The following is a 23,233-nucleotide window of genomic DNA, read 5'->3' as shown; positions in this document are numbered from 1 at the left end:
CCGCTCGCCCTTGGGCAGCTTCCGGGGGCGGTCCTTTGAAAGTCTCTCCAACAACCCCTCCCACGCTCAGCCTTCTCTCGTTACGTGGCTCTGTGGGGGTGGGCACGAGTCGCGAGTCCCGCAACGTGATAAGGGATAATGTGTGCTGCGGCTGCCATTTTGCTGGAAGGGGAGGCGCATTTACTTTCTGTTTCTGTCACTTTTTCCGGCGGTATCGCGGTTCTTAGCGTTCTCTGATCTCTGAGCTTTTCCCAACCCAGAGAGCTTTTCCTTTCGCGCTCTGATTCCAGGACCTTCTCCACGACTAAGCCATCTTCCCTGCCAGGTGTCCTTTTGATGTCTTGACCTCTGTTTTATCAAGGTCAGCTCCAATGTTCCGAACTCGGGCCTGGGATGTGAGGGGTTACAGAGCCTGAATTCTCTGGTCTTTAGCCCTGGGCTCCAAATTCCCGCAGTTTAGGTGCCCCACCCTAGAGGCAAGCGTTGATTCCCCGAGTTAAACTCGCCTGGGATAATACTGTAATTCTTAATTAAATTCCTCTCGGAGCCTTGCAACCCAGCCCCAAACCACAAATCTAGTTCCGGATAAGGGATCCGCCCTGTTAACCCCTGCTTCCATCGTTCCAAGTGTCCGTCCTGGTCCTTTCAGGCCCACTCTTCACCCAAGTTCTGGAACTCCACGCTAAAACTTTCAGAACGTCCATGCCTGCAACTAACTCATTTTTAGAGTATCCATCTGGCCCCGATTCTTGATCTTCCAGCACTTGCATGTCATAGACCCCAAAATGATCTCTCGATGCTCTCCCCCCGTAGACCCCCCAGCCCCTCCACAAACCCTTGTTCCCCAAACCCCCATCACTCCACTTCCTTTCCCCCCAAATGTCCCCAATTTAGCTTTTCCACCTCCCTCAAGTCTCCAGGCCCTTATCCCCCCACCGCCACCGCCACCGCCACCTCCACCCCCTGTCAGGGGGCTGGCTCCCCCTCACGTCTTTGGCCTAGAGAAGAGCCAGCTCCTGAAGGAGGCCTTAGACAAGGCCGGCCCAGTCCCCAAGAGCAGAGATGACGTGAAGAGGCTCCTGAAGCTGCACCAGGACCGGTAGGATGTCGCCGAACCACCTGTCCCCGGGTCATTTCAGCTGTCTTCTCTTGGGGTTTCCTATTTCCTCAAGGTCAAAAACCTCAGCTCCCTACTTAGACCCATGCAGGGCACGCCTTCTGCAAAGAGGAGAAATCTTGCCCCCACAGGCACCTAGTACAGGGGCAGGGACAGTTCCCTCCCTCACCAATGATAGCCCAAAGTGGTGAGAGCTGTAGTAAGGGAGTCCTGGGGGCAATCCTGGCCAGACCTGGGGGTTAGTGGGGATTGAGAGCTGTCCCGGCTGTGATGAGGAGAATTAACAGTCTGTGCACAGGCGCAGGCTGAAATGAAGAGCTGTTCTTTTCCAGGATCTGCAAATATTTCTTCAACTGGATGGGGGAGGTGGTAAATGTGGAGTTCCATAGGTGGACAGGAGCCAGAACACACAGGGCAGGGGCACCGCGTGGAGGGAGGCAGACGATCCTGAGGGCAGCGGGAGCTGCGGAAGGGCTTTGCACAGAGAGGGAGGCTATCTGTGGGGACTGGAGGTGGTGAGACAGTCAAGGGGTCCAGGAGGAAGCTGGAGCCCCCAGATATCCAGGTGGGAGAGGGCTAGATCTGGCCTGGAGCTGTGGTGACCTGGTGTAACAAGGAGTGAGTTGCCCAGACTCATGGAAGAAACTTCCAGGTCTCTGGACAAGTTTATAATCCGTTTGGTTAGGATGTTTGTTGGGTACTATTATCAGTGTGTTTAGGCATTTATTTCATTGGGTTAGTGATTCTGTAAGATAGGAACTATGGTTATGTCATGTTCCCGGTGAGTAAACTGAGACTTATGAAGGTGGTTACTTCACCGCAGCACTTAGAAGGACCCAATCTGCACTCTGGCAGCAGGCCTCGGTGCCTTTAACCACTGTGCCATCTTCCATCAGGACAGTGCTCCAAACTGGACCCGGGAGCTTTGGGGTTACCCCACCCCCACCAGCCTTGCTCTTTCACTGGCCTTGGAACAGAAATACTGGATAAGCATGTTGCCCAGCCTCTCCTGAGCCCTGGGGCTGCATTGGATCAAAATCTTATACATGGGGGCGCCTGGGTGGCTCAGTGGGTTAAGCCGCTGCCTTCGGCTCGGGTCATGATCTCAGGGTCCTGGGATCGAGTCCCACATTGGGCTCTCTGCTCACCTCCTCTCTCTCTCTGCCTGCCTCTCCATCTACTTGTGATTTCTCTCTGTCAAATAAATAAATAAAATCTTTAAAAAAAAAAAAAAATCTTATACATGACTTCCCCAAGGGTGGGGCTGGGCAGGCCTGCAAACGCTCATTATCCGGCTGCTCTCTTAGGCCTGGAGTGTGGTCTTACGTGGTTCTCCTCTAGGCTGGGTTAAGGGATTTTCATCCCTATTGAACAGGCTTAAGAAGGAGGAAAAAAAAATCACAGGAAGGGTTTGGGTAAACAGTCACCCGTCTTCAAGAAATTTTTTCTAATAAGTCCATTTTCCTAGCTCCAAGTTGCAAAGATTTTGTACATCTGTTCTTTGTCCCTACAACAACCGAGAGAAGGAGCAGGGAGCAGCAGGTAGAAGGAGGATTCCCACTGAGCAGATGAGGACGCGGAGGCTTGGGAAGGGACAAGTGGCTCATCAGGGGAGAGGGAAGTCAGCATCAGAGCCTCGAGCTGCCCTCCGGCCTCAGGATAGCCAGACCTGGGTTCCTCTCCCCATTCCTCAACACTCCACTTCCAATCGCACCTCGAGGCCAGGAGGTGGGGGGACTGGGGGGATAGATCTAGGAGCTGAGCTCTTTCCCATGTGACCTGAGCATGCTCTGATTCAGTTTCAGAAATGACTTACAATGGATCCTCTTCTGTGCAGACGTGCCATCCCTCATCCAGGAAGGCCCTCAGTACGTGCCCTGATCTGGGACTCCCACCCCACTCTTCCTTTGCTGTGTGCTTCCTGAGGGCCACTCTGTAGGGAGGGAGGCATGGGTTTGTCCCAGGCATCTTGGAAGGAGGTGGAGGGGAGGGAAACGGGGGCTAGAGGGTGGGGCTCTGGGTGCATGCACAGTGAACTGTTGGAATGAACGGGCAAGGACAAGCGAGTAAGTGAATAGTCTTTATCTCGGACTCTACTTGGCACCTCCTCCTGGAAGCCCAGGTGACCTCTCTCCCCACCTTCCTGCCCTCCCTGCAGCCCAGCAGGCCTGGGAAAAGGGAAACTCCCCCAGCACCAGCACGGCACACCAGTTCCTTACATTCCAGCTTCTGGGGGCAGAAGGGGCTTGGTAAAGACATGACATAGGGGTGGAGGGACCGGGCTTGTCTCTCCCCAGGTGCGGGCTGGTGGCCTTGTGGATGGCAGGCACACTCCTGGCACCACCCAGCGGCATCCCCCTGGAGAGACTTGTGGAGATGGCCATGGAGAGAGGCTACACGGCCCAGGGAGAGATGTTCTCTGGTGAGTTGGGGGCATGGGAGGGTCTTAAACCAGTCCTGCGAGAGGACCCTGTTCCAATCCTCTGGCCCTTCTCCCTCACCCAGTAGAATATTAGGAGGTGGACTCTGGAGGCAGGTTGTCTTCATTCCCAGCCCAGCTCTGCCCCCTCCTGCTGGGTGACTGTGGACAAGCAGCTTACCCTCTCTGTGCCTCATTTCCTGCATTTATCCAGAGAGGTGGCGGTTGCAGTACTCATTCGAGGTGCTGATCCCCAGTTATCCCCTGGCTTGCAGCCAGGCACACAGCAATCCTTCTGTCTCTGTCACCCCTGTAGTGGCCGACATGGGCAAGCTGGCCCAGGAGACACTGGGCTGCCAGGTGGAGCAGCTCCATGGTGGCCTGGGCGGTCCCAACAGAGCCCGCGTCCTGTGGCACCTTGTCTCTGGACATCCCCTGCTCATCCCGTATCCCAGGGCCCTGAAGGGAGCTGGGTGGGGAGGGAGAAGGGTGGGTCCCAGGGCCACACTGCAGCTTTGGCCTTAACCCTCTGCACCAGCTACGATGAGGATTTCAACCACGAACCGTGTCATAGGAAGGGCCACAAGGCCCATTGGGCAGTGAGCACAGGTGGGTCTCCCCTCCCATACTCCTGTGTGCTCCCCCTGTTTGTCCCCAGCACCCCACACTCTCAGCCTGACAATGGCATGTCTCCTGTGCTCAGGGCAGGGACCAGGGCTGGCCTGTCCCCATCCCCACAGGATACTTAGTTAGGGACCTGGCAGGCAGCAGGTGCCCCAGTATCTGCTAATCACAAACGGAAGCTCAGAGCGCAGACTTTGGGATTTGGGCTCCATAGCAGGTCTAGCCACCTCCTGGCTCTGTGACTCTGGGCTTTCCTTCCTCCATCTGAAAATCGGGGTGACAGTAGCAAAGCATATAAAGGTCTGAATGGGGCAGGCACACTGCATGTGTCAGTCAGCGTCGGCCTCGATCGGCCTCAACATCCTCATACCCCCACCCCACCCTGCCGCCTGCATGTTGGGTGGCCTGGGAGGCTGCCCCATGCCCGGGTCCGTGGCCTCGGCTCCTCTGAGTCTTCCTTTACTAGACAGCAGGAAACCACTGGGTGACGATGCCCATTCTGTTGAACGCCCCTTCCCCTCCCTGTGCTACTGGTCTGGGACCAGACACCGTGGGTCCAGTCCCAGCCCAGCTGTGTGCCCGTGGCCCCGCCAGCCACTAAGCAGCACCCACACCTTCCATGAAGGACAGTGGGGGGAGCTCAGTGAGCCCCCGCATGGAGTCAGCGCGCCCTCCCGCTCACAGCTTCCCCTCTCTTCCCAGGGGTCCTGCTGGGTGTGCGGGCTGTGCCGCGCCTCGGCTATTCTGAGGACCCTGAGCTGCCAGGTCTGTTTCACCCGGTGCCCACCACGCCCCACCAGCCACCAGCCCTGCCAGAGGAAGGCTCTGCAGGAGCCGTCTACCTTCTCTCCAAGCAGGGCAAGAGTTGGCATTACCAGCTATGGGACTATGACCAGGTCCGGGACAGCAACCTCCAGCTGACGGACTTCTCACCCTCAAGGGCCGCCGACGGCCGGGCGTACGTGGTACCTGCTGGCGGGGTGCGGGCCGGCCTCTGTGGCCAGGCCCTGCTGCTCAGACCACGGGACTCCAGCCACTAGCCTGCTGCAGCCCTGAGCCAGGCTGACAGGGTCCTGGCCACAGCTTGGCCTTGTCACCATGAGAAGAGTGCCCCGGTTTCTCCCTTTGCAAGAGCTTGCAGATGTAGGCCGTGTTCCCCAGGACCTCCAGCCAGAGACCCTCCATGCAGAGGCCCCTGCCACCCCAGTCTGTCTGGTCCCAGTCCCCTTCTCCCACGCCCACCCTGCAGTATTGGGCTTCTGATGCATGGCTGGGATCCAAGCCAGGAGCCAGTCAAACAAGCTCCCTCTCCAGGAAAGAGACTCACCAGAGCTGGCCTGCAGGTCCTCCCTGTCTGCCCCACCCCGATGTTGCATCCAGACATTTCTCTCTGGTGACCAGCCTCCTCTCTCTGGACACCTGCAGGAGCCTTCTCACCGCACCACTTGCCGCCCCCCTGCGTCTGTTCCCGTAGAGCCTACGATGCCTTGTCTTTAAAAATATAAACCAGGTCTTACCACCTACCTCGGGAGAAGCTTCCAGCAGCTCCTTGTTGCTCACAGGACAGGGATTAAACTCTCCCAGCCCCAGCTCATCTAGCCACACTGGTCTTCCAGGTCCCCAGAGTGTCTACTCTCCTGCACCCAATCCTCTGCTAAGGATAACTCCTTAATTCTCTATTTTGGCTCATCTTCCTCTTAATTCTCTATTTTGGTTCATCTTCCTTGGGAAGACTCCCTAGCTTCAGGCACGGCTCCTCTCCCACCTTGCCTTTTGACTTAGAAACACACAGAAAGTGCTAACATGTGCCAACCCCTTTGCCCATTTTAACTCATCAGATTCTCCATGTAAGGAAGGGACTAGTTCTTCCTCCATTTTACAGGTAGAGAGACTGAGGCCCAGAGAAGTGTGTGAGGTCTGGCCTGAGGTCACAACTGACAAGTGGCAGGGCCAGGATGCAAACCCAGCAGTTAGTCATTGTACAGATGTGGGTGGAGAAAGAGGTTCCTGATTGAACAAAGACCTGTCGCTCCCACTCTGAAAGGGGAGGAGCAGGTCTGTCTTGGTCCCTACTCAGTGCCGGGCAAAGGGTCTTGTTTAGAGATGCTGTCCATTGCGGTGTTTCTTCCCTGAAGAGGGCACCCCTGCCCTCACGCCTTGGACCCCACAGTTGGCATTGTCCAGTATGCTGTCCTGGGAGGCCCTGAGGGCACAGCCGGGAGCTGTCCCACTCATGAGTCTGTTCCCCACATTGTCCAACACAGAGAGGTTAGAAGAGCAGTGGCCGGGTGAACTCAGACTGAATGATCCCAAAGGGCCCATGATCCCATGACCCCACCCAGCACCGACAGTGAAACCCAGAGCCTGGAGCCCACACACCCCAGAGGCAAAAGAAGAAAATCCACAAAGCTGACTCTGTGTGATTTATTGGGGCGTCATCCAGGAGGGGAAAGTACACAAAGCGATTTTGCCTCCTGTTCCCCATCGCTGCCCCAGCTAACGACTACCTCCCGTATAAATAAGTATAAAGACGGTCAGTAGAAAAGAAGCACATCTCCTCAGGCCTGGAAGACACATTTGAGCTTCAGCTTAGGGAAGAGGGAGGTGCCTGGTTCCCTGCCTCAGAGGCCAGGAAGCCAAAGGTACAGGTGCATGAGGAGGGGGGATGGGATGGGCGTCACCCAGGCTTGGTGCTGCCAGGTCGGTGGGATGGACCTAGTGGCACACTCCAGGCCACAGCCAGTGGCCCGACCTACCCTGCACCCCTGGAGGAAGGCAGCTCCACTTCCCAAATCTGCTTTTCCATGGCTGAAAGCCCTTCCTGCCACAGGCCAGCTAGGAGCAAGGGAAAAAGGGTATGGGGTGGGAGGAGGAAGTCCTCAGGTGGAGGCCGGTGCCCAAGGAACAAGGTGGTGCTAGTCACAGTGGAGGCCCGGGAAGTGGCTATGGTCTCAGTCTGCAGGGGGTTGGCAGAGTTCTTTCTGGAGCGGGGAGGATCCCCATGGGGCCAGGAGAGGGCAGGACAGGGTGAACTGGGTCCCACCAGACAGCAGAGCGTTCAGATCAGCCCCATGTGGTGTCACACCCTCCCCAGGGTCTTGGGTGCTGGAGTGGCTCCCAGGGACAAGCAGATGGGGCCGGAACTCTCCTAGGCAGACAGGTGGCTCCTGCCTTTATTTGCAGGTGAAGGCTGGTTCTCCAGCGTACCAGCAATAAAACCAACTGGGAGCCAGCCTGCAGTCAGGAGGGGGCCGACAAGGAGGCAGTGATTATACTCATTCCTATGGTGACAGGCACCATGTCACGCCTGTGGCCAGTGGCATCTGATCTGTGTTCTGTCAGGGCTTGCGGTTCAGTTATGGTCCCTAGCAGCCCCTCAGAAACTTTCTGGGCTGGGCGGAGGACCCAGTCTGGTTCTGATTCACTGTGGGATGCAGCCACATCACACCCCTGCTCCAGTCTTTAAAACCTCCGAATCATGGGAAGGGCCGGGCACTACATGGTCTGCAAGGCCCTTCAGACCTTACATCCGGTCTTGTGCGGTGTCCAATGCCACCTCTCCCATCCCCGCGGTCAGTGCCCCCATGGCCAATCTTGGGGCACCACCAGCCAATAAAATAAACCTGGCAGCGGGCAGGTGGGTCAACCCTGGGCCAGCCCCCGAAGGAGGCGGATCAAGTTGTCCAGACCCCAGAGGTACCCATCCTCGCGGTTGCCCTCAGCCCAGGGCAGTCGGTGGCTGAGCGTCTGGTGGTCAGGCAGGGCCACCGTTTTGCCGAAGTCAATCATCCAGACCCTGGCCAGGCCAGTGTGGTCATGCACAAAGAGGAGGGAGCTGCCCACCACCTGCAGGGAAAGAGGTCAGAGGTTAGAGGGAGGAGCAGGCACCGGCTCACGCCCCCTTCCCAAAAGGCAGCTGGGCAGGGTGCTTGACAGCATGAGCTCCGGGGCTGGGCTATCCGGGTTCAGATCCCGCCTCTGCCGCTTACTGGCTAGGTGGCCTTGGGCAGGCGACCTTAATCTCTGCCTGCCTTTACTTGCTCATATGCAAAGTGGGAATAATGGGATCATAGTACATTTGCCTCAAAGGCTGCTGTGCCCATCACATGCGGGAATTCATCCACTTAAGGCCCTTAGGACACCAGCCGGTATAGCAGAGGGACCGCAACGTGAGCCTTTCCCACGCTGAGCTACAAACTCAGGTACCTGCAGGACCCTGCATGGGTCCAGGGAGCCCAGCTGGCACTATGAAGTGGATAATGCCTCCCCCAGGGAAGAAGAGCTCAGGCCCCTCAGACTGCGGCTGGTGGTGATGTTCCCTCCACTGGAGAGTGGTGATGATGGTAACACCCCCCACCTCCCGACCTGCTGAGGTCATGGCAGCATCCCACGAAGTGCCTTGCAGTGCTGGACACACAGCCCTTGGTAGTTGCCGGCGTGGGGGCGGCGGGGTGGTGGTGGTTAAAATTAGAAACAACTTCCATTGCCTTCAAGGGACTCTAGGTGTACAAGGCCCTCCCCTTTTCTAGTCGGGTTTCAAACTGCACCGCTCCCAGAGAACCCAGGTGACTGGGCAGGTGCCACCGCCCTACTCTGTTTGGGCGTTGGCACATGGCGGGCAGCCCAGTTGTTGCCACATCTCCCGATGGGCCGCAGAAACTGGAAGTCCCAACTTGGGTGTCAATTCTTGTGTTTTAAATGCTGGCAACTCATTTTTTAAAGTGGGTGAAACTGAACACAAGTACAAAAGAGATGAGGTCCCCGGGCCTCCTCGTTGGGACTTGCACGTAGAGCCCAAGGCAGTGATGAGGACGATGAGGGTGACATTTGATGATAATGAACATGACAGTCATAGCGAGCACACATTGAGAGTGGACTATGTGTCCTGCTTCCATGCTTAATGGGCCATATCCTCACCCCACCCAGGAAGCAGGGTCTCTGTTAGCCCATCATGCCTGTCCAGAGACAGGTCCCAAGCACCGGAGGCTGAGGAGTGCAGACTGGGGTTCGAACCTGGAGGCCCAACTCCTAGATCAGGGATCTATTGGAAGTTGGGGATACCAAGAAAAAGAAGTGAGGAGGACCTGAGCGGGGGTGGTAGAAGAGCTTGGAGAGAAGAGGGAGAGGACACGCAAATGCAGGAAGGTCATGACTTCCCAGACTTCCTGTGACAGCCCAGAGAAATTGTTTCCAAAGAGACCAGGCTGCACAGGAGAGGGAAGGGGGAGAGCCACCAAACAGGAAGGCAGACACCAATAATTGAAATAATTATGATTATAATTATTATATATTATATGTTATTATATATATAATATATATAATTATATATATTATTATATATTATGTAAGTTATTATATATATTATATAAGTTATATAAGTTAGGGCACCTAGGTGGCTCGGTCAGTTAAGTGTCTGCCTTGGGCTCAGATCATGATCCCAGGGTCCTGGGATCAAGTCCCACATTTGAGCTCCTTGCTCAGTGGGGAACCTGTTTCTCTCTCTCCCTCTGCCCTTCCCCTCCTGCTCATGCTCCTTCTCTCTCAAATTAAAAAAAAAAAACAACAAAAAACAAAAAACATTGTTTTCCCCCATGTTAGGAGGAAGCTGAGGCCCTAGAAGGTAAATCACGTGCCCAGAGTCAAACAGCCTTCACTGCAGACCACCTGGCTCAAGCCCACATTCCGAACTATGCCATTTCCCTGAAATCCCCTCTGTTGCCCACCCTGAAGAGAAAACCCCAAAACGTGGGGGTTCCTCTTAATAGCTCTGCCCTGTCACTCTGTCAGGGATTCTGTTTGGTGCCACCCGGAGGCTGATGCCCCCCCACCGCATCCCCAACACAGGGCCTTCCGCGCCCACGGCAGCTGGGGCTCACACCTCATGGGTCTTGAAGAAGGGGGAGTTCTCCAGAGCCTCTCGGAGCTCTTCCAGGCGAACCACGTACTTTCTCTGTGTGAGAGAGTTTCTTGGTTAGTACAGGGACTCTGGGTCCCCTTCCTACTGCCCCAAGGGAGCAGGGAGAACCCGGCCAGAATGGGATCAGGGAAGCCGTGCGGGGGAAACGGGAGACAGGCAGAGGCTTGGCTGCCCCTGGGTGGCACAGAGCGGAGCGTGGCTGGGAGACTACATGAACACCCACAATTCCCAGCAGCTCCTCCAACCGAGGGGTGGAGTCTGAGTCCCTTGAATCTGGGCTTGGTCAGAGGACTTGCTCTGGCCGGTCAATCGGGGCAGAAATGATGGCAGCCACTCTGAGGCATCGAGACATCTTGCATTTTTGCTGGTTCTCTGGGCTACCTGCTTGCACCCTGAGAAGGTGCCCAGGCTCGCCTGCTGGAGCGTGAAAGACAAGCAGCCAAGTCATGAGCCGAGATGGTGAGCCCATCACCAGACACATGAGCAGGGCCCTCCCGGTCCAGCCAGCTCTGGCCAAGCCACCAGTCGACCGCAGATGGTAAGCAAGGCAGGCCAGTGTTGGAAAACCCCGGCCTGGAGCAGACCACTGCCTTAGGAGCAACGATGGCTGCAAAATTCGGGGCATGAGGGTCCCACTCACCAGAATGCCACGGTTCCCCTCCACGAAGTCCTCCAACACCTTTGTCACCTGTTCCAGCTCCTGGGTCTTCTTGAAATTGGTGTTGCAGGTCCCATTGGCCTTCTGCAGGCGAGGGGTGAAGAAGGCACAGTGTCGCAACTTTTCCTTCATGGGCTGACACCAAGCCGCCTCAGGCACCTCCCGGGACCACCTGCCTGTCCCCGGGCTCCTGGCCGCTTGGGAGGAGGAGACCGCTCGCTCACCAGGCCAGTTCCACCAAGGCCCACTCCACAGCAACCAGTCCTTCCCAGTTTAACGCTGAACCCCTGGTTGACCCAGTCTAGCCAAGTGGACTTTGGAGAGGGCTGGGTCTGGCTTTGAACAGTGCCTCTGCTACTTCCAAGCTGGCGGCCTGTAAACAAGCTGATTCCCCGGCCTCAGCCTCAGTTCCCACATCTGGAAAACGGGGACTGTGTTGGTATTTACCACCTAAAGCTGGTATAAGGATTAGAGGAGACTGGATGGGTATGATGCATGGCACAGTGCCTGGCGCACAGTTAAAGAAGCACTCCATAAATGAGACTAGTGTTTTGTTTTGTTTTGTTTTTTAATGTCTGAGAGGGGCACAGAGAAGCCACCTGAGTCATTCTGCCCCATTGTGCCAGGTGCCGTGTGGGTGCTGAGAACATGAAGGTAACAGGACAGACACATAGTTGGGTGAAGGAGGCAGGTATGGAATAAGATCATCACAAAGGGAAATAAGAATAATGAAGTAAAGAGAGGGCCCTGATCTGGCACGATAGAAATCAGGGTGGGCTTCCTGGAGGAAGTGAAATTTAAAAGACTGGATGTGGCTCAGTCTGTTGAGTGTCTGCCTTCAGCTGGATCATGATCCCAGAGTCCTAGGATCCAGCCCCATGTTGGGCTCTCTGCTCAGCAGGGAGTCTGCTTCTTCCTCTACCCCTCTCCCTTGCTCATGATCTCTCTCTCTCAAATAAATAAATAAAATATTTAAAAATAAAAAACAGGGGCACCCAGATGGCTCAGTCGTTAAGCATCTGCCTTTGGCTCGGGTCATGATCCAGGGTCCTGGGCTTGAGCCCCATATCAGGCTCCCTGCCCAGCTGGAAGCCTGCTTCTCCCTCCCCCACTCCCCCTGCTTGTGTTCCCTCTCTCACTGTGCTTCCCTCTGTCAAATAAATAAATAAAAATAAAAAATAGGGGCGCCTGGGTGGCTCAGATGGTTAAGAATCTGCCTTTGGCTCAAGTCATGATCTCTGGGTCCTGGGATCAAGCCCCGTATCAGGCTCCTTGTTCAGTAGGGGAATCTGCTTCTCCCTCTCCCTCTGCCCCTCCCCACCATGTGTGTCCGTGCACTCTCTCAAATGAATTTTTAAAATTAAATTAAAAATAAAATGAGACAGAAAAATGACTGGGAGTCAATCAGGGGGACATGCGGGAAGAGCATGTGCAAAGGTCTTGTGGCAGGAAAGAGCAGGACTCTTTTTAAAGCAAATCAAACTGCTTCAGTGTGGCCTAAAGATAGATGAAAAGGAAAAGATTGGGGAGAGATGAGGCTAGACCCTGGAGGGCCCTCTAGGCCCAGGAACTTTTCTCAAGGGGACTAGGGAGCCATGGAAGGATTCTGAATAGAAGAATGAGCATCAGATGTACAACTCAGAAAGATGGCTCAGGCAAGGTTGTTGGGAAATAGGTACTCTCATGTGTCATTGGTGGGGTGCAAAATGGTCTTACTCCTGTGAAAGGAGTTTGACAATTTCCAGCCAAATTCACAATGCACCTCATCTTCGACACCGTGCCCCTGTTTCTGGGACTCTCATCTACAGCTTAACCCACCCACTTGCAAAGTGTCTTGCATATAAAGTGATTCACTGAAGTACTGTTTATAATGGCAAAAAAGTGGAAACCCCGGTGGCCATCCGTAGGGGCCTATGTCTCATCCAGAGAGACCTATTACACAGCTGAGAAAGACAGGAAGGGAGAAAGGAAAAGAAAGGAAGGCAGGCAGGCAGACTTTCCATGGAATGATACAGAAAATTCTCCAGGGCTACGCTACCTTTTATGTAAGAGGGGAAGGAGGAAAATTCAGGATATGCAATTGCATTTGTTTGTATTTGCAGGAAGAAACAGAAGAAACCAGAAGGTGGTTCTCCAGGAGCAGGCAGGGGCGGAGGAGCAGAATGGGAAGGAGAGCAGCAGGGTCAGGAAAGAGATCCTCCCCCTCCATACCCTTTAATATTATTTAGATTTTTAAACTGTGTGAATCTGTCTTCAAACAATTAGGTTTAATTTACCAAAAAGAGAGAGGAAGAAGGGAAGAGAGAAAGCAAAACGGAAAATCTTTCCCCATACAGGGGAGTAAGGATCCTTTCAGTGGCCATGTTAGATGTGGATCAGAGGGGTTAAGACAAGGAACCAGGAGCCCAGGCAGCCTAGGGCAGGAGAGATCAGGGAGGCTGGGTGAGGAGAGACCAGGGAGGCTGGGGGTTGGCAGAAGACCAGGGAGGCTGGTGGTAGGGTTGTGGGGGAGACCAGAGAGGCTGGGGATCAGGGGAGAGACCAGGGAGGCTGGGGTGAGGAGAGACCAGGGAGACTAGGGAGACTAGGCGGGAAAGATGGGTGGACTAGGGCAGGGCCATAGGGAAGGGAGCAGAGGGAATCAGGAGCTGCTCAGGGAAACAGGTAAATAAAACTTGGACACTGATAGGGGTGAAAGAGAAGCAGGATCTCCCTGAGCCCGTCTACTCATCTTCCACAGTCTCCCACTCTTTCTCCACATCCTACTTCTCCCCAGCTTTCCCTGACACCCATATTCCCCATGAGGCCCTGCCTCTGATCTAGCGCTCAGGCCTCTGGTGACAGGCAAGCAGCTCCTGGCCCTCACCTTGATGCCCTCAATCCGGAAGCCCAGGGTGGAGGTCGAGCTCACGGTCTCCCTCCACTGCATGTAGCGGGGCTTGGTGACAGCACCCTGGGCATGTTCCTCAGGGGTGGGGGCCCTGGGGTCCACAGCCACCATCTTCTCATACATGTCCTTCCGGGGCCGGGGCCTTTCTCGGGCCTTCACTAGCTCCTCCTCCAGGTAGGTCCTGGGACACAGAGGACGTGACAAAGAAAACTATGAGGAACAAAAACACAGGACATACTCTCTGATATCAAGACAAGTAATAAACCCACAGCATGGCACAAGAATAGACAACTGGATCAATGGACAGAAACAGAGCCTAAAAACAGATGCACATGTGTACATTCACCTGAACTACAATGAAGAAGGCCCAGCAATTCAGTGGGGAAAAGGAGGTCTTCTCAATAAACAATGCTGGGTCAACAGTTTCGCAATATTGACATGGGGGGATTTCAATCCGTACCTCACACCATGTATAAAGATTAATGCTAGATGGATTGCAAAGCTAGATGTGAAAGTTCAAACAATAAAGCTTGTAAAAGAAAACGCAGGAGATCACACAATCTTGGAGTAGGCAGATTTCTTAAACACAAAGCTCCTAATCACAATGAAAAATGGCAAACTGGCCTGGATTAAAAGTGTTTCTGTTTATCAAAAGATAAAATTAAGAGAGGGAAGTGGGGGATGTCTGAGTGGCTCAGTTGGTTGGGCATCCCCTGGCCCTTCACCTCGGCCCCACACTTGCCCCTCAACCTACCGGCTGCCCATCTTGCAGTCCATGATGGAGGGGCCCTCAAAATCCGCCAGGAGATCTTCCATCTGGTTGAAGGCCTGGCCATCCCGCTGCACCACGCCATAGTAGGTGGGCACGAAAGGCCGCAGGGGGTCATTCATCAGCTGTTCCAGGCTGCGCTGCTCACACTGACAGAAACGCTTGAGGATCCGACCATCCTCTCCTGCCTGGAAGTTCCCTAGGAGCAGCACAGTGGACAAGAAGCTGGATCAACCCGAGGATCTCCTCATCTCCCAGATGCACTGGATAGTGGCTTCCCTCCTTCTGCCTGACCCTTCTGAAGGGCTTTCTCTTCCTCCCCGCAGCTCTCACAGTCTTGGCCTCGATGTGGCAAGGGCAGGGCCTGCTGCTGCTCCTTGTTCGGAGTCCTGTTCATAGCACGTTGTGTCCTCATTTGTTTTGTCATTTTACATCAGGAGCTTGTGATCGGCTGTGGGAATTTTTGTGTGATCTGAGTGGAGGGCATGATACTCCAGAGAAGATCTGCATTTGCTTTGGGACGCCTGGGTGGCTCAGGCGGTTGAGCATCTGCCTTCAGCTCGGGTCATGATCTCAGGGTCCTGGGATTGAGCCCTCTACCAGGATCCTTGCTCTTTGAGAAGCCTGCTTCTCCCTCTCCTCCCTGCTCCTGTGCTCTCTCACTATATCTCTCTCTCCAATAAATAAATAAAATCTTAAAAAAAAAATTGGGGGCACCTGGATGGCTCAGTGGGTTAAGCCTCTGCCTTCAGCTCAGGTCATGATCTTAGGGTCCTGCAATCGAGTCCTGCATCGGGATCTCTGCTCAGTGGGGAGCCTGCTTCCTCCTCTCTCTCTCTCTGCCTGCCTCTCTGCCTACTTGTGATTTCTCTCTCTCTGTGTCAAATAAATAAAATCTTCAAAAAAAATTTTTTTTAAATTTGCATTTGCTTCTGCCTGGAGTCCCACAGTGCTAACACCTGGGGCCAATTTAGCTATAGTGACGGCTGGGTGGCTCAGCTGGTTAAGCATCTGCCTTCGGCTCTGGTCATGATCTCAGGGTCCTGAGATCAAGTCCCCCATCAGGGTCCTTGCTCAGCGGGGAGCCTCTTCTCCCTCTGCCTGCCATTCCCATTGCTTGTGCTCTCTCTCTCTCTGACAAATAAATAAATAAAACCTAAAAAAAAAAAAAAAGTCTTCAAAAAGTTAACTGACAAATCTGGCATTTCCTGACCCCTGCACATTGTGTATAGATTAGAACTACGAATTCTTACTGAGGCAAAGTGTATTTTCAGACTATGTTCTCCAAAGATGGCTGCAACAATAGCTGCTGGCCCACAGGTTCTTCTAGAATTTCACCACTCCCCATCTAGAAGTGGAATCTAATTCTTCTTCTCCTCTTGAACCTGGGTGGACTGATGACAGAACGACCTTGGGACTTTAGAGTCTAGGTCGCAAGAGGAGAAGTGATTTACACTCTGTGGGCAGAGACGCTTGCCTCTGCCATCCTGAGCAGCTGGGGAAGAAAGTGGACTAGTCCGAGGCCACCATACTGTGAGGAAGCCCAGGCAGCGACACAGAGAAGCCACACGGAGATGGTCCCAGCTGAGAGCCCGCTGACAACTGATCGCAAGGCACAGGCATGAATGCATCTCAAAAGTTTCAGCTTTGGGTGGCTCAGTCATGAAGCGTCTGCCCTCAGCTCAGGTCATGATCCCAGGGTCCTCGGATCTAGCCCCACATGGGGCTCCCTGCTCAGCAGGAACCCTGCTTCTCCCTCTCCTACTCCCCCTGGTTGTGTTCCCTCTCTCACTACATCTCTCCCTGTCAAATAAGTAAATAATATCTTTAAAATAAAGTTTCCACCCTGTTGTGTTCGAAAGAGTTGTCCTAGCTGGGTTCCCAGATACCATGATGCAGCAACAGGCCGTCCCTGCCATGGTCCGTCTGGACTCCTGACCCCAAAGCTGGGAGTGCAATAAAATGGTCCTTTAATTCCACTAAGTCTTCTTTTAAGCACTCACTTCTGAGGGGCTTTTGTTTTGTTTTGTTTTGGTATTTTAACTCAGCCAGAGTAATGAGAACGCAGAGAGATGGCGGTCCTGTGGCTGGGGGAGCCAGCCTTTTCAATGACAGATCTAGTGATGAACCAGGTAGATGTGTCCCCTTCTTGTCTCCCTTTGCTGGTGGACCCACCCCATTTGTCTAGTTCTCCCCACTGTTTTTTGTAAATAAAGTTTTATTGGAACACAGACACGCTCACGTGTTTATGCATTATCTGTGGCTGCGTTCATGCTGTATAACAATAGTACTGAGTTGTTGTGACCAAGCCTATTTGGCCCACAGAACCTAACACACTTATTATCTTGCTCTTTTCAGAAACTGCTCTCTGCTGGGCATTGGGCTACTATCAGAGACATCATGCTAGGACCTGGGGAAAACCATCAGACCTGCTGTCTACAGAGGGCCTACTCTATCTGGCCATGAGGAGAGAACAAGGAAGGATTATTTCCATTTATAAGGGCCCATGTCTCAATCTTCAAAAAATTTTTGGTTTATCAATATTTTCTTAAATATCTGACTTTATTTTTATTTTATGCGGGCTCCATGCCTAATGTGGAGCTTGAACTCAGAACCCTGAGATTCAGGGGCGCCTGGGTGGCTCAGTGGGTTAAGCCGCTGCCTTCGGCTCGGGTCATGATCTCAGGGTCCTGGGATCGAGCCCCGCATCGGGCTCTCTGCTCAGCGGGGAGCCTGCTTCCCCCTCTCTCTCTGCCTGCCTCTCTGCCTACTTGTGATCTCTCTGTCAAATAAAATGGATAAAATTTAAAAAAAAAAAAAAAAGAACCCTGAGATTCAGAGTCACATGCTCTACCGACTGAGCCAACCAGGTGGCCCGTGCATATACATTTTGATTTTAACCTTCTGTTAAGCTGGCAAGGGAGGTATGGTGATCTCCATATCACAGGTGAGAAATCCAAGGCCTAGTAAGGGAACGTAACTGGCCCAGGATCTCCCATATATAAAGCTTTGAGCCCAGGACCGTTCTTCTCCCAGGGTTAGGATTTGCTCCCCATCCCCCTAGGCACTGAGACAAAAGGGAACAGCCTGCAGTCCTGATGTACGGATGGCCCAACCCAGGCCTAAGCACGTCCCATACCAGCCTCGTGATGGGGAGACTGTCCTCAAGCCCACATGACAGATGGGGCAAGCTGAGCTATGGAGAACGGCTCTGGAGCTTTCTTCCCCCAGCCCAGGCTTCTCTGCCCCCTGCCAGCGCCCACACCCCTGCTCTCACCAGCATGTCCCGACAGCTGGACCCAAGGGTAGTGTTTTCGGAAGGAGACCATGAAGGGCGAGTATTTCAGAACTGTCTTCAGCTTCTTCCACGGTTTGTTCTGTGTGAGGCAGAGCAGGGTAGGGTGAGTGTCAAGGGCAGGGAGGGAAGGGGATAGGGTGCTGCACTGAGGGGAACCAGGTGGACTTTCAGGGCCAGAGGGCTTCCTGGGATCGCTGCTCCCAAGGTCACAGGGCTGAGCAACACCCACCACTTCAGCCACCTGGAGGTCCTCCAAAGACCTCAGCAAAGGTGGGGAAGAGTCTGTCCATTTTCTTGTGTCCTCAAAGAGTAGAAATAGGCCAGATCTCGCTGCAGTAACAAGCAGTCCCCAAGTCTTCCCCTCCACAGACACACACCAAACACTTGGAAACCTCCCTTCCATCCCGAAACCAAGTCAGACCTTCTGGAGAAGATGACAGAAGCAGGAGTTGGTGAGTGAAGGCAGAACCACAGAGAAAAGACAGAAACAGAAACAGGTGACAAGGTAATGACTGAGCCAGAGAGGCACAGGAGCTGGAGACTGGGACAGTCATGAGCACAGCTTACCAAATGGCTCCAACCCCCACCCCTCCCATTCCAGGGACATCCCTGCCAACCTGACCTTGGGTTTCTGACTTGCTTTGGCCAATGAAATGTGAGCAGAAGCATGAAAGCCAGTACATGAGTCTCCATGTCCTTTGCCCTGCTGTAGAACGGGGTGGGGAGTGTGGAAAAAGAAACAGAAGCTTCCTCAGTCCTGGCCTTGAGTGAAGACAGCATGGAGCAGAGCTCCCTCACCCACCAGTGGCTCACGGTCCCTGTGCAGTGTGAAAAAAATAATCCCGTGTTGTTCCAGATCACTAAGTTTGGGGGCTGTTTGTTACTACAGCAAACCCCGGCCTAGCCTGACTAAGAGAGAGACAGGGCTGCCAAAAGACAAAGAAAGAAAATACAGAAAGACAGAAAGGGAGACATGGATACAAAACAATGATCAAAAAGAAAGAGATAAGCAGAAGCAAAGAAAGAGAGAGAACAAGCAACATAAAACCATTAAAGCGAACTGAAAACAAAGATTTAGTTGTATTGGGTTGACTCAGCCAAGAGGTTCTTGGGATGGGGTCAGTGTCTGGTTCACATGCATGAGCACGCATGCAAACACACACGGACACACTCTTTGCTCCAAGCACATGGCAGGCCTCAAGGCAGGTGTTAAGACAAGGGGTCCTTTCCAGAGAAGGAAGCTGTGTGGCCCATCCCCCCACTACCCTGGGGTAAAAGCCATGTTCTCTCCCACCCCCTCAGAGCTCCGCCACCTGGCAGACATCTAACTGATGGTGGGAAGGTCATGCAGAGGCAGGGTGTTGGGACTGCAGGATTCAGGAATGGCTGTTCCTTCCACCCTCCAGCTGCCAGCCATGGAGAGGAGGTGATTAATAAAGGTTCCTGTTTACTAAGCACCTGGAACATTCCAGGCACAATGACAAAGACTCGGTGAGCCATAACCTACTTAATCCTAAAAACCCAACCCCAGGAGGATTGTTGTCTCTGTTACAGAGGAAACAGAGGCCCAGAGAGATCAAATCAGTTGCCTCAGTCACACAGCACAGTGCTGGGGTTCCAACTCGGAACCCACCGCCCTGGGCTGACAAGCTATACCCCTGCTGGACTATTAACTCTGAAGGCAGGGATTGGGGTTCTCATAGTTATGCCTATGTCCCCAGCCACAGCCTAGCACAAATAGCTGCTCCAAAAACATCGCTTGGACTAAAGAACATTAGCTGTTATGGTCTTTTTTTTTTTCCTTCTTTTTTTTTTTTTTTTTATCATAAGCAGATTCAGTATCTTTTCTCTTTCTTAGACCTGATGGTTAATCCAGGTTTTCTCAGATGGTTTCACGATGGTCTCCTCTTCCACACCCCCTCTTCCAGGAAGCCCTCTCTGATACCCCAGGTGTGGCCAATCACACACGCCCCCACCCCCACCATGGTCTCCCACAACAATCGGCTTCCCCTATCCCAGCCCTGACTACTCCGTAGGGTGGTGGGTCTGTCTGGGATTTCAAAATGAAATGAGAAGGAAGCCAGGGTTTGTTTTTTGGGCAGTGAGAGCAAGGAGGGGAGGGCAGGATGGTGTGCCCTTGGGCTTCACGGCAGTGGAGGGGTTCAGGAGGGAAGCAAGGAAGCTGAACGCGGGAAGCAGCCTGGAGACAGGAAGCTCTAAACAGAGGACTGAATTTCTGATCACTATCTGGAAGGCCCTGGGGATCCATGGAAGGCATGGAAAGCAGGGAAGTTTCAAAAGTTGACCAAAACTGGGTCTTGGAGGCAGATTCTGGAAGGATGAAGAAAAACTGGACACAGGGAGGTCTGGGAGGAAAGCAAGTGAGGGACAGATCGACCCATACGTCCCAGAGGTTGAAGTAACTGGGTTTTAAACTCAGCCAGAACTGAGTTAGAATCCTGACTCCAACCAGGCTTGACCGACCCTAAGCAAGGGGCCAAACTTTCGAAACCGGTTTTCTCATCTATAAAGTGGACACGATAATAATCCCAATCTCAGAGCGCTGTTCTGAGGACTTGGGGTTAACACGTACATGACACCTAGGAAAGTGCCTGGTATTCCAAGGGTTTGAATCCCAGCTCTGTGTCTTCCAAAGTGTGTGACCTTGGACAAGTGTCATGACCTGTCTGGTCCTCAGTTTCCTTATCTATAAAATGGGATTAATAACAGTCTCTACCTCATAGGTAGGGCTGCCATTAGGATTCAATGAATTAATATGAGCAACAAGCTTAGTCCAGAGCTGCGCATAAATGAGTGCTAGCTGCTATTTTTTTTCCATTGTCTTCCAGATCAGCTATCCTGAGATGCCAAGAATGTGAGAGAGTAGGTGGAGGGAACAGCGAAGGCAGAAAGACCATAGGGTCAGCTCCTTTGCTCTGGGCGCAGGCAGGTCGAGGCAGGTCTGTCTCTACCTGTGGCCACATGTGTGAGCATGTTCCTAAGGGATGCCTGTGGGGAGAGGGGGCCTCAGGGCAGACTCCAGCCAAAGGCCCCAGGAGAGTGGGAGGACCCAGCAGACCCACCCACTTGAGGCTCTCACACCTGTCTTGGTGCTGACCCTCCCTGAACCTTCCCTGCCCAGCCCTTCTGATTCACTAGGGAAGAACCACACCCAAGCCGAGGATGAGGGCAGAGGATGTAAACAAGAGTCTGCAGGGCCCCCCCATGGGGAGCTGGGGGGCAACCGGGAGACCAGAAGCTCCCTGGCTAAGCTGGGCGTCCTTAGCATTTGGGGCTCACACAACCCTTCGAGAATCTGATAAAAGCTGGGGGATCACTCCCTACAAAAATGAATGGCTAAAGGGTGATGAAGGTTCATGACCCCTTAAGACAGTCACAGGCTCTAGACTAAAAAATCGGAGGGAGGAAAAGTGCACCTTTTCTGTCCTTCTATACTAGAGCACTCCAGATTTTGAGGTTACATACTTTCTAGAAAATCCGAAGAAGTCATACACGCTCGATACAGAAGTATGTGAGTACACACACAGACTCGCACGATCACACACAATTTCGGGAATTCCTGGGCACCGCTAAGTCAACCAGCGGCTGTCCACTTTAGACACCAGTACCAGAGGCAGTGGGGGGGAAGAGAAAAGGAAAGGATGAGGAGTGTGCTGGGAGTGGGTTGGTAACCCCAATGGTAGAGGGAGGAGGCTGACAGAGGTAAGAGGCAGGTAACTGGAGATGAAATTTTTGGTGGGTACTGGAAAACTTCTCAAAGCAAAGGCAAGGGGATGGGATAAGGGGTCTGGAGAGGTGTGGTTCAAGGGCAGGATGGTTCCCACTCACCCCAGACCTGTCCTCAGGGTCGCTGGTACCTCCGCCCCCGGCCACCACATCATCCTCAGACTCGTCGAAAGAGGAGGCAGAGGAGAAGCCGCCACTGCCCCCCTCAGCCCGGGAGGGGGGTCCCACTGGCTGAGCCTCAGGCTCAGGTGTTTCAGGAGTGATGATGAGGCGGGGCACAGGGGTCAGGGAGCTACACTCCAGGTGAGAGTATAGGTGAGTCCCCAACTCCCCAGGTTCTGGTTCCTCTAATGGGCCATCCTGCTTGGACTCCCCCAAAAAACAGTCTGTCCCAGATTCTGTCTGGGGTCCATGAATATCTTGCGTCTGGGCATCATCAGTGCCAGACGGTGTCCAGGAGCCAACAGTATCTTGCTGTGTTGGGAAATCTTCAGTGCCAACCTGCTTCCAGGCTGTTTTAGTATCCTGTTGTATCTGGGAGCCATCAGTGTACACTTCTTTCCAGGAGACATCAGCACTCGATTCTGTGGAGGGATGGCCCCCCTCTGGTTGAGTCCGGAGGCTGGACCTGTTCTTGTGGGTCTGGACGTTATCAGCCCAGGTCTTGGCCCTCTCTGGTTGGGTCTGTGTCCCATGTATCTCTATCTGCGTCCAGAGGCTGACCCTCTCTGGCTGAGACTGGAGGTCAGACCTGTGTGGACCAGTCCAAAAGCCATCTGTCCCAGTTTCCGCCCAGGGACCGGCTGTCTCCAGCTCTGACCAGTGGCTGCTCCTTTCGGGATACGTCCGGAGGCTGGACACGTCTGGCTCCGTCTTTTGGCCGGGCCGCTCTGTCTCCACTCCCAGGCTAGCTGCTTCTGGCTCAACCTGTCCGTCTGTCCCCGGCTCAGGCCTGAGGCCGACCCTCTCGGGCTCGGTGTGGAGGCTGGGCCCCTCGATCCGGACCCGGGGCCCGCCCCCGTCGGGCCGCCCTGCCGGGCCCCCCGCGCCGGGCCCAGGTCGCTGCTGTCCCGGCTGCCGCCGCCGCCCCCCTCGCGGCGCCTGCAGCCCCATGCGGGCGGTTCCTGGCAGCGCCCCGGCCTCTGCCTCACTCAGGCTCCCCCGGCACGGGCAGCGCCTCATGCCCGCTCCCTAGACTCGGGCTTCGACCCGGCCCGGGCCCTCCTGCCCCTTTAAATCCCGCAAGGGGTGTGGCTGGGGAGCCCCGACTCGCGGGTTCCGGCTCGCGAAGTCCTGCCCGTCCGGCCGCGCAGGGGTTAACCGATACTCTGCCCCCTCCCAACCGGGAAAGCCCCGAGGCCCCGCCCCGGACGTGACGCCAGGGGGACGTGCCTTGCCTGGTGCCAGGAGGTTGGGGAGGTTGGTGTCCTGTTGGAGAGGTTCCTGTCCAAGAGCTCGAAGCTGGTCGAGGTTGGGTGTGAGCCACTGGTGTCCTGGCTGCGGGGCGGTGGGAACCGCTTCCTAGACCCCCGCAACTAATCCGACCTTCCTACACCCTCGAGTGACCAGTTTAGCCTCCCTGTAATCCCCGATGACGAGTCCAGCAGCCCATTCTTCCGATGGGGCACGGACTGACTTTCAAAGACTTGGAAAACCTTTGGACCTGGGTTCAAGACCCGCCTCCCCACTGACTAGCAGTGTTACCTGCAGTGTGTGACTTACTTTCCTTCCCTCCTGCCCCCGCCCCAGGCTCAATTTTCTCATCTGTAAAATGAGGATACATAATATTATTTT

At 54.1% G+C, this 23,233-nt stretch overlaps 2 protein-coding genes across 4 annotated transcripts; one reads left to right on the top strand and one right to left on the bottom strand.

The window, feature by feature from the left end:
- Positions 1-94: 94 nt before the first annotated feature.
- Positions 95-5,683, top strand: C7H19orf54 (chromosome 7 C19orf54 homolog). Of its 3 annotated transcripts, XM_044257340.1 has the most exons (6): positions 95-1,099; positions 2,917-2,985; positions 3,415-3,539; positions 3,853-3,982; positions 4,075-4,145; positions 4,863-5,683. In XM_044257340.1, exons 1-6 carry the CDS (start codon positions 786-788, stop codon positions 5,198-5,200), a joined length of 1,047 nt encoding a protein of 348 aa, XP_044113275.1. In that variant the 5' UTR covers positions 95-785; the 3' UTR covers positions 5,201-5,683. The 3 variants fall into 3 exon arrangements, with proteins under 3 accessions (XP_044113275.1, XP_044113276.1, XP_044113277.1); XM_044257341.1 differs by lacking the exons at positions 3,853-3,982; positions 4,075-4,145; XM_044257342.1 differs by lacking the exons at positions 3,853-3,982; positions 4,863-5,683 and having other exon boundaries at positions 3,415-3,534; positions 4,064-4,139.
- An 886-nt stretch (positions 5,684-6,569) lies between these two features.
- ITPKC (inositol-trisphosphate 3-kinase C) lies at positions 6,570-22,737 on the bottom strand. The gene is made up of 7 exons (XM_044257338.1): positions 21,542-22,737; positions 17,672-17,771; positions 14,380-14,593; positions 13,602-13,806; positions 10,718-10,819; positions 10,039-10,110; positions 6,570-8,006 (listed from the first exon to the last, which is right to left on the bottom strand). The coding sequence occupies exons 1-7, from the start codon at positions 22,619-22,621 to the stop codon at positions 7,803-7,805; spliced, it is 1,977 nt and encodes a 658-aa protein (XP_044113273.1). The 5' UTR covers positions 22,622-22,737; the 3' UTR covers positions 6,570-7,802.
- Positions 22,738-23,233: the final 496 nt, after the last annotated feature.

Source organism: Neovison vison, chromosome 7 (assembly GCF_020171115.1).
Source record: "Neovison vison isolate M4711 chromosome 7, ASM_NN_V1, whole genome shotgun sequence".
Lineage (NCBI taxonomy): Eukaryota > Metazoa > Chordata > Mammalia > Carnivora > Mustelidae > Neogale > Neogale vison.
The sequence above is the reverse complement of the archived record's forward strand: the minus strand, read 5'-3'. Positions and strand labels throughout refer to the sequence as shown.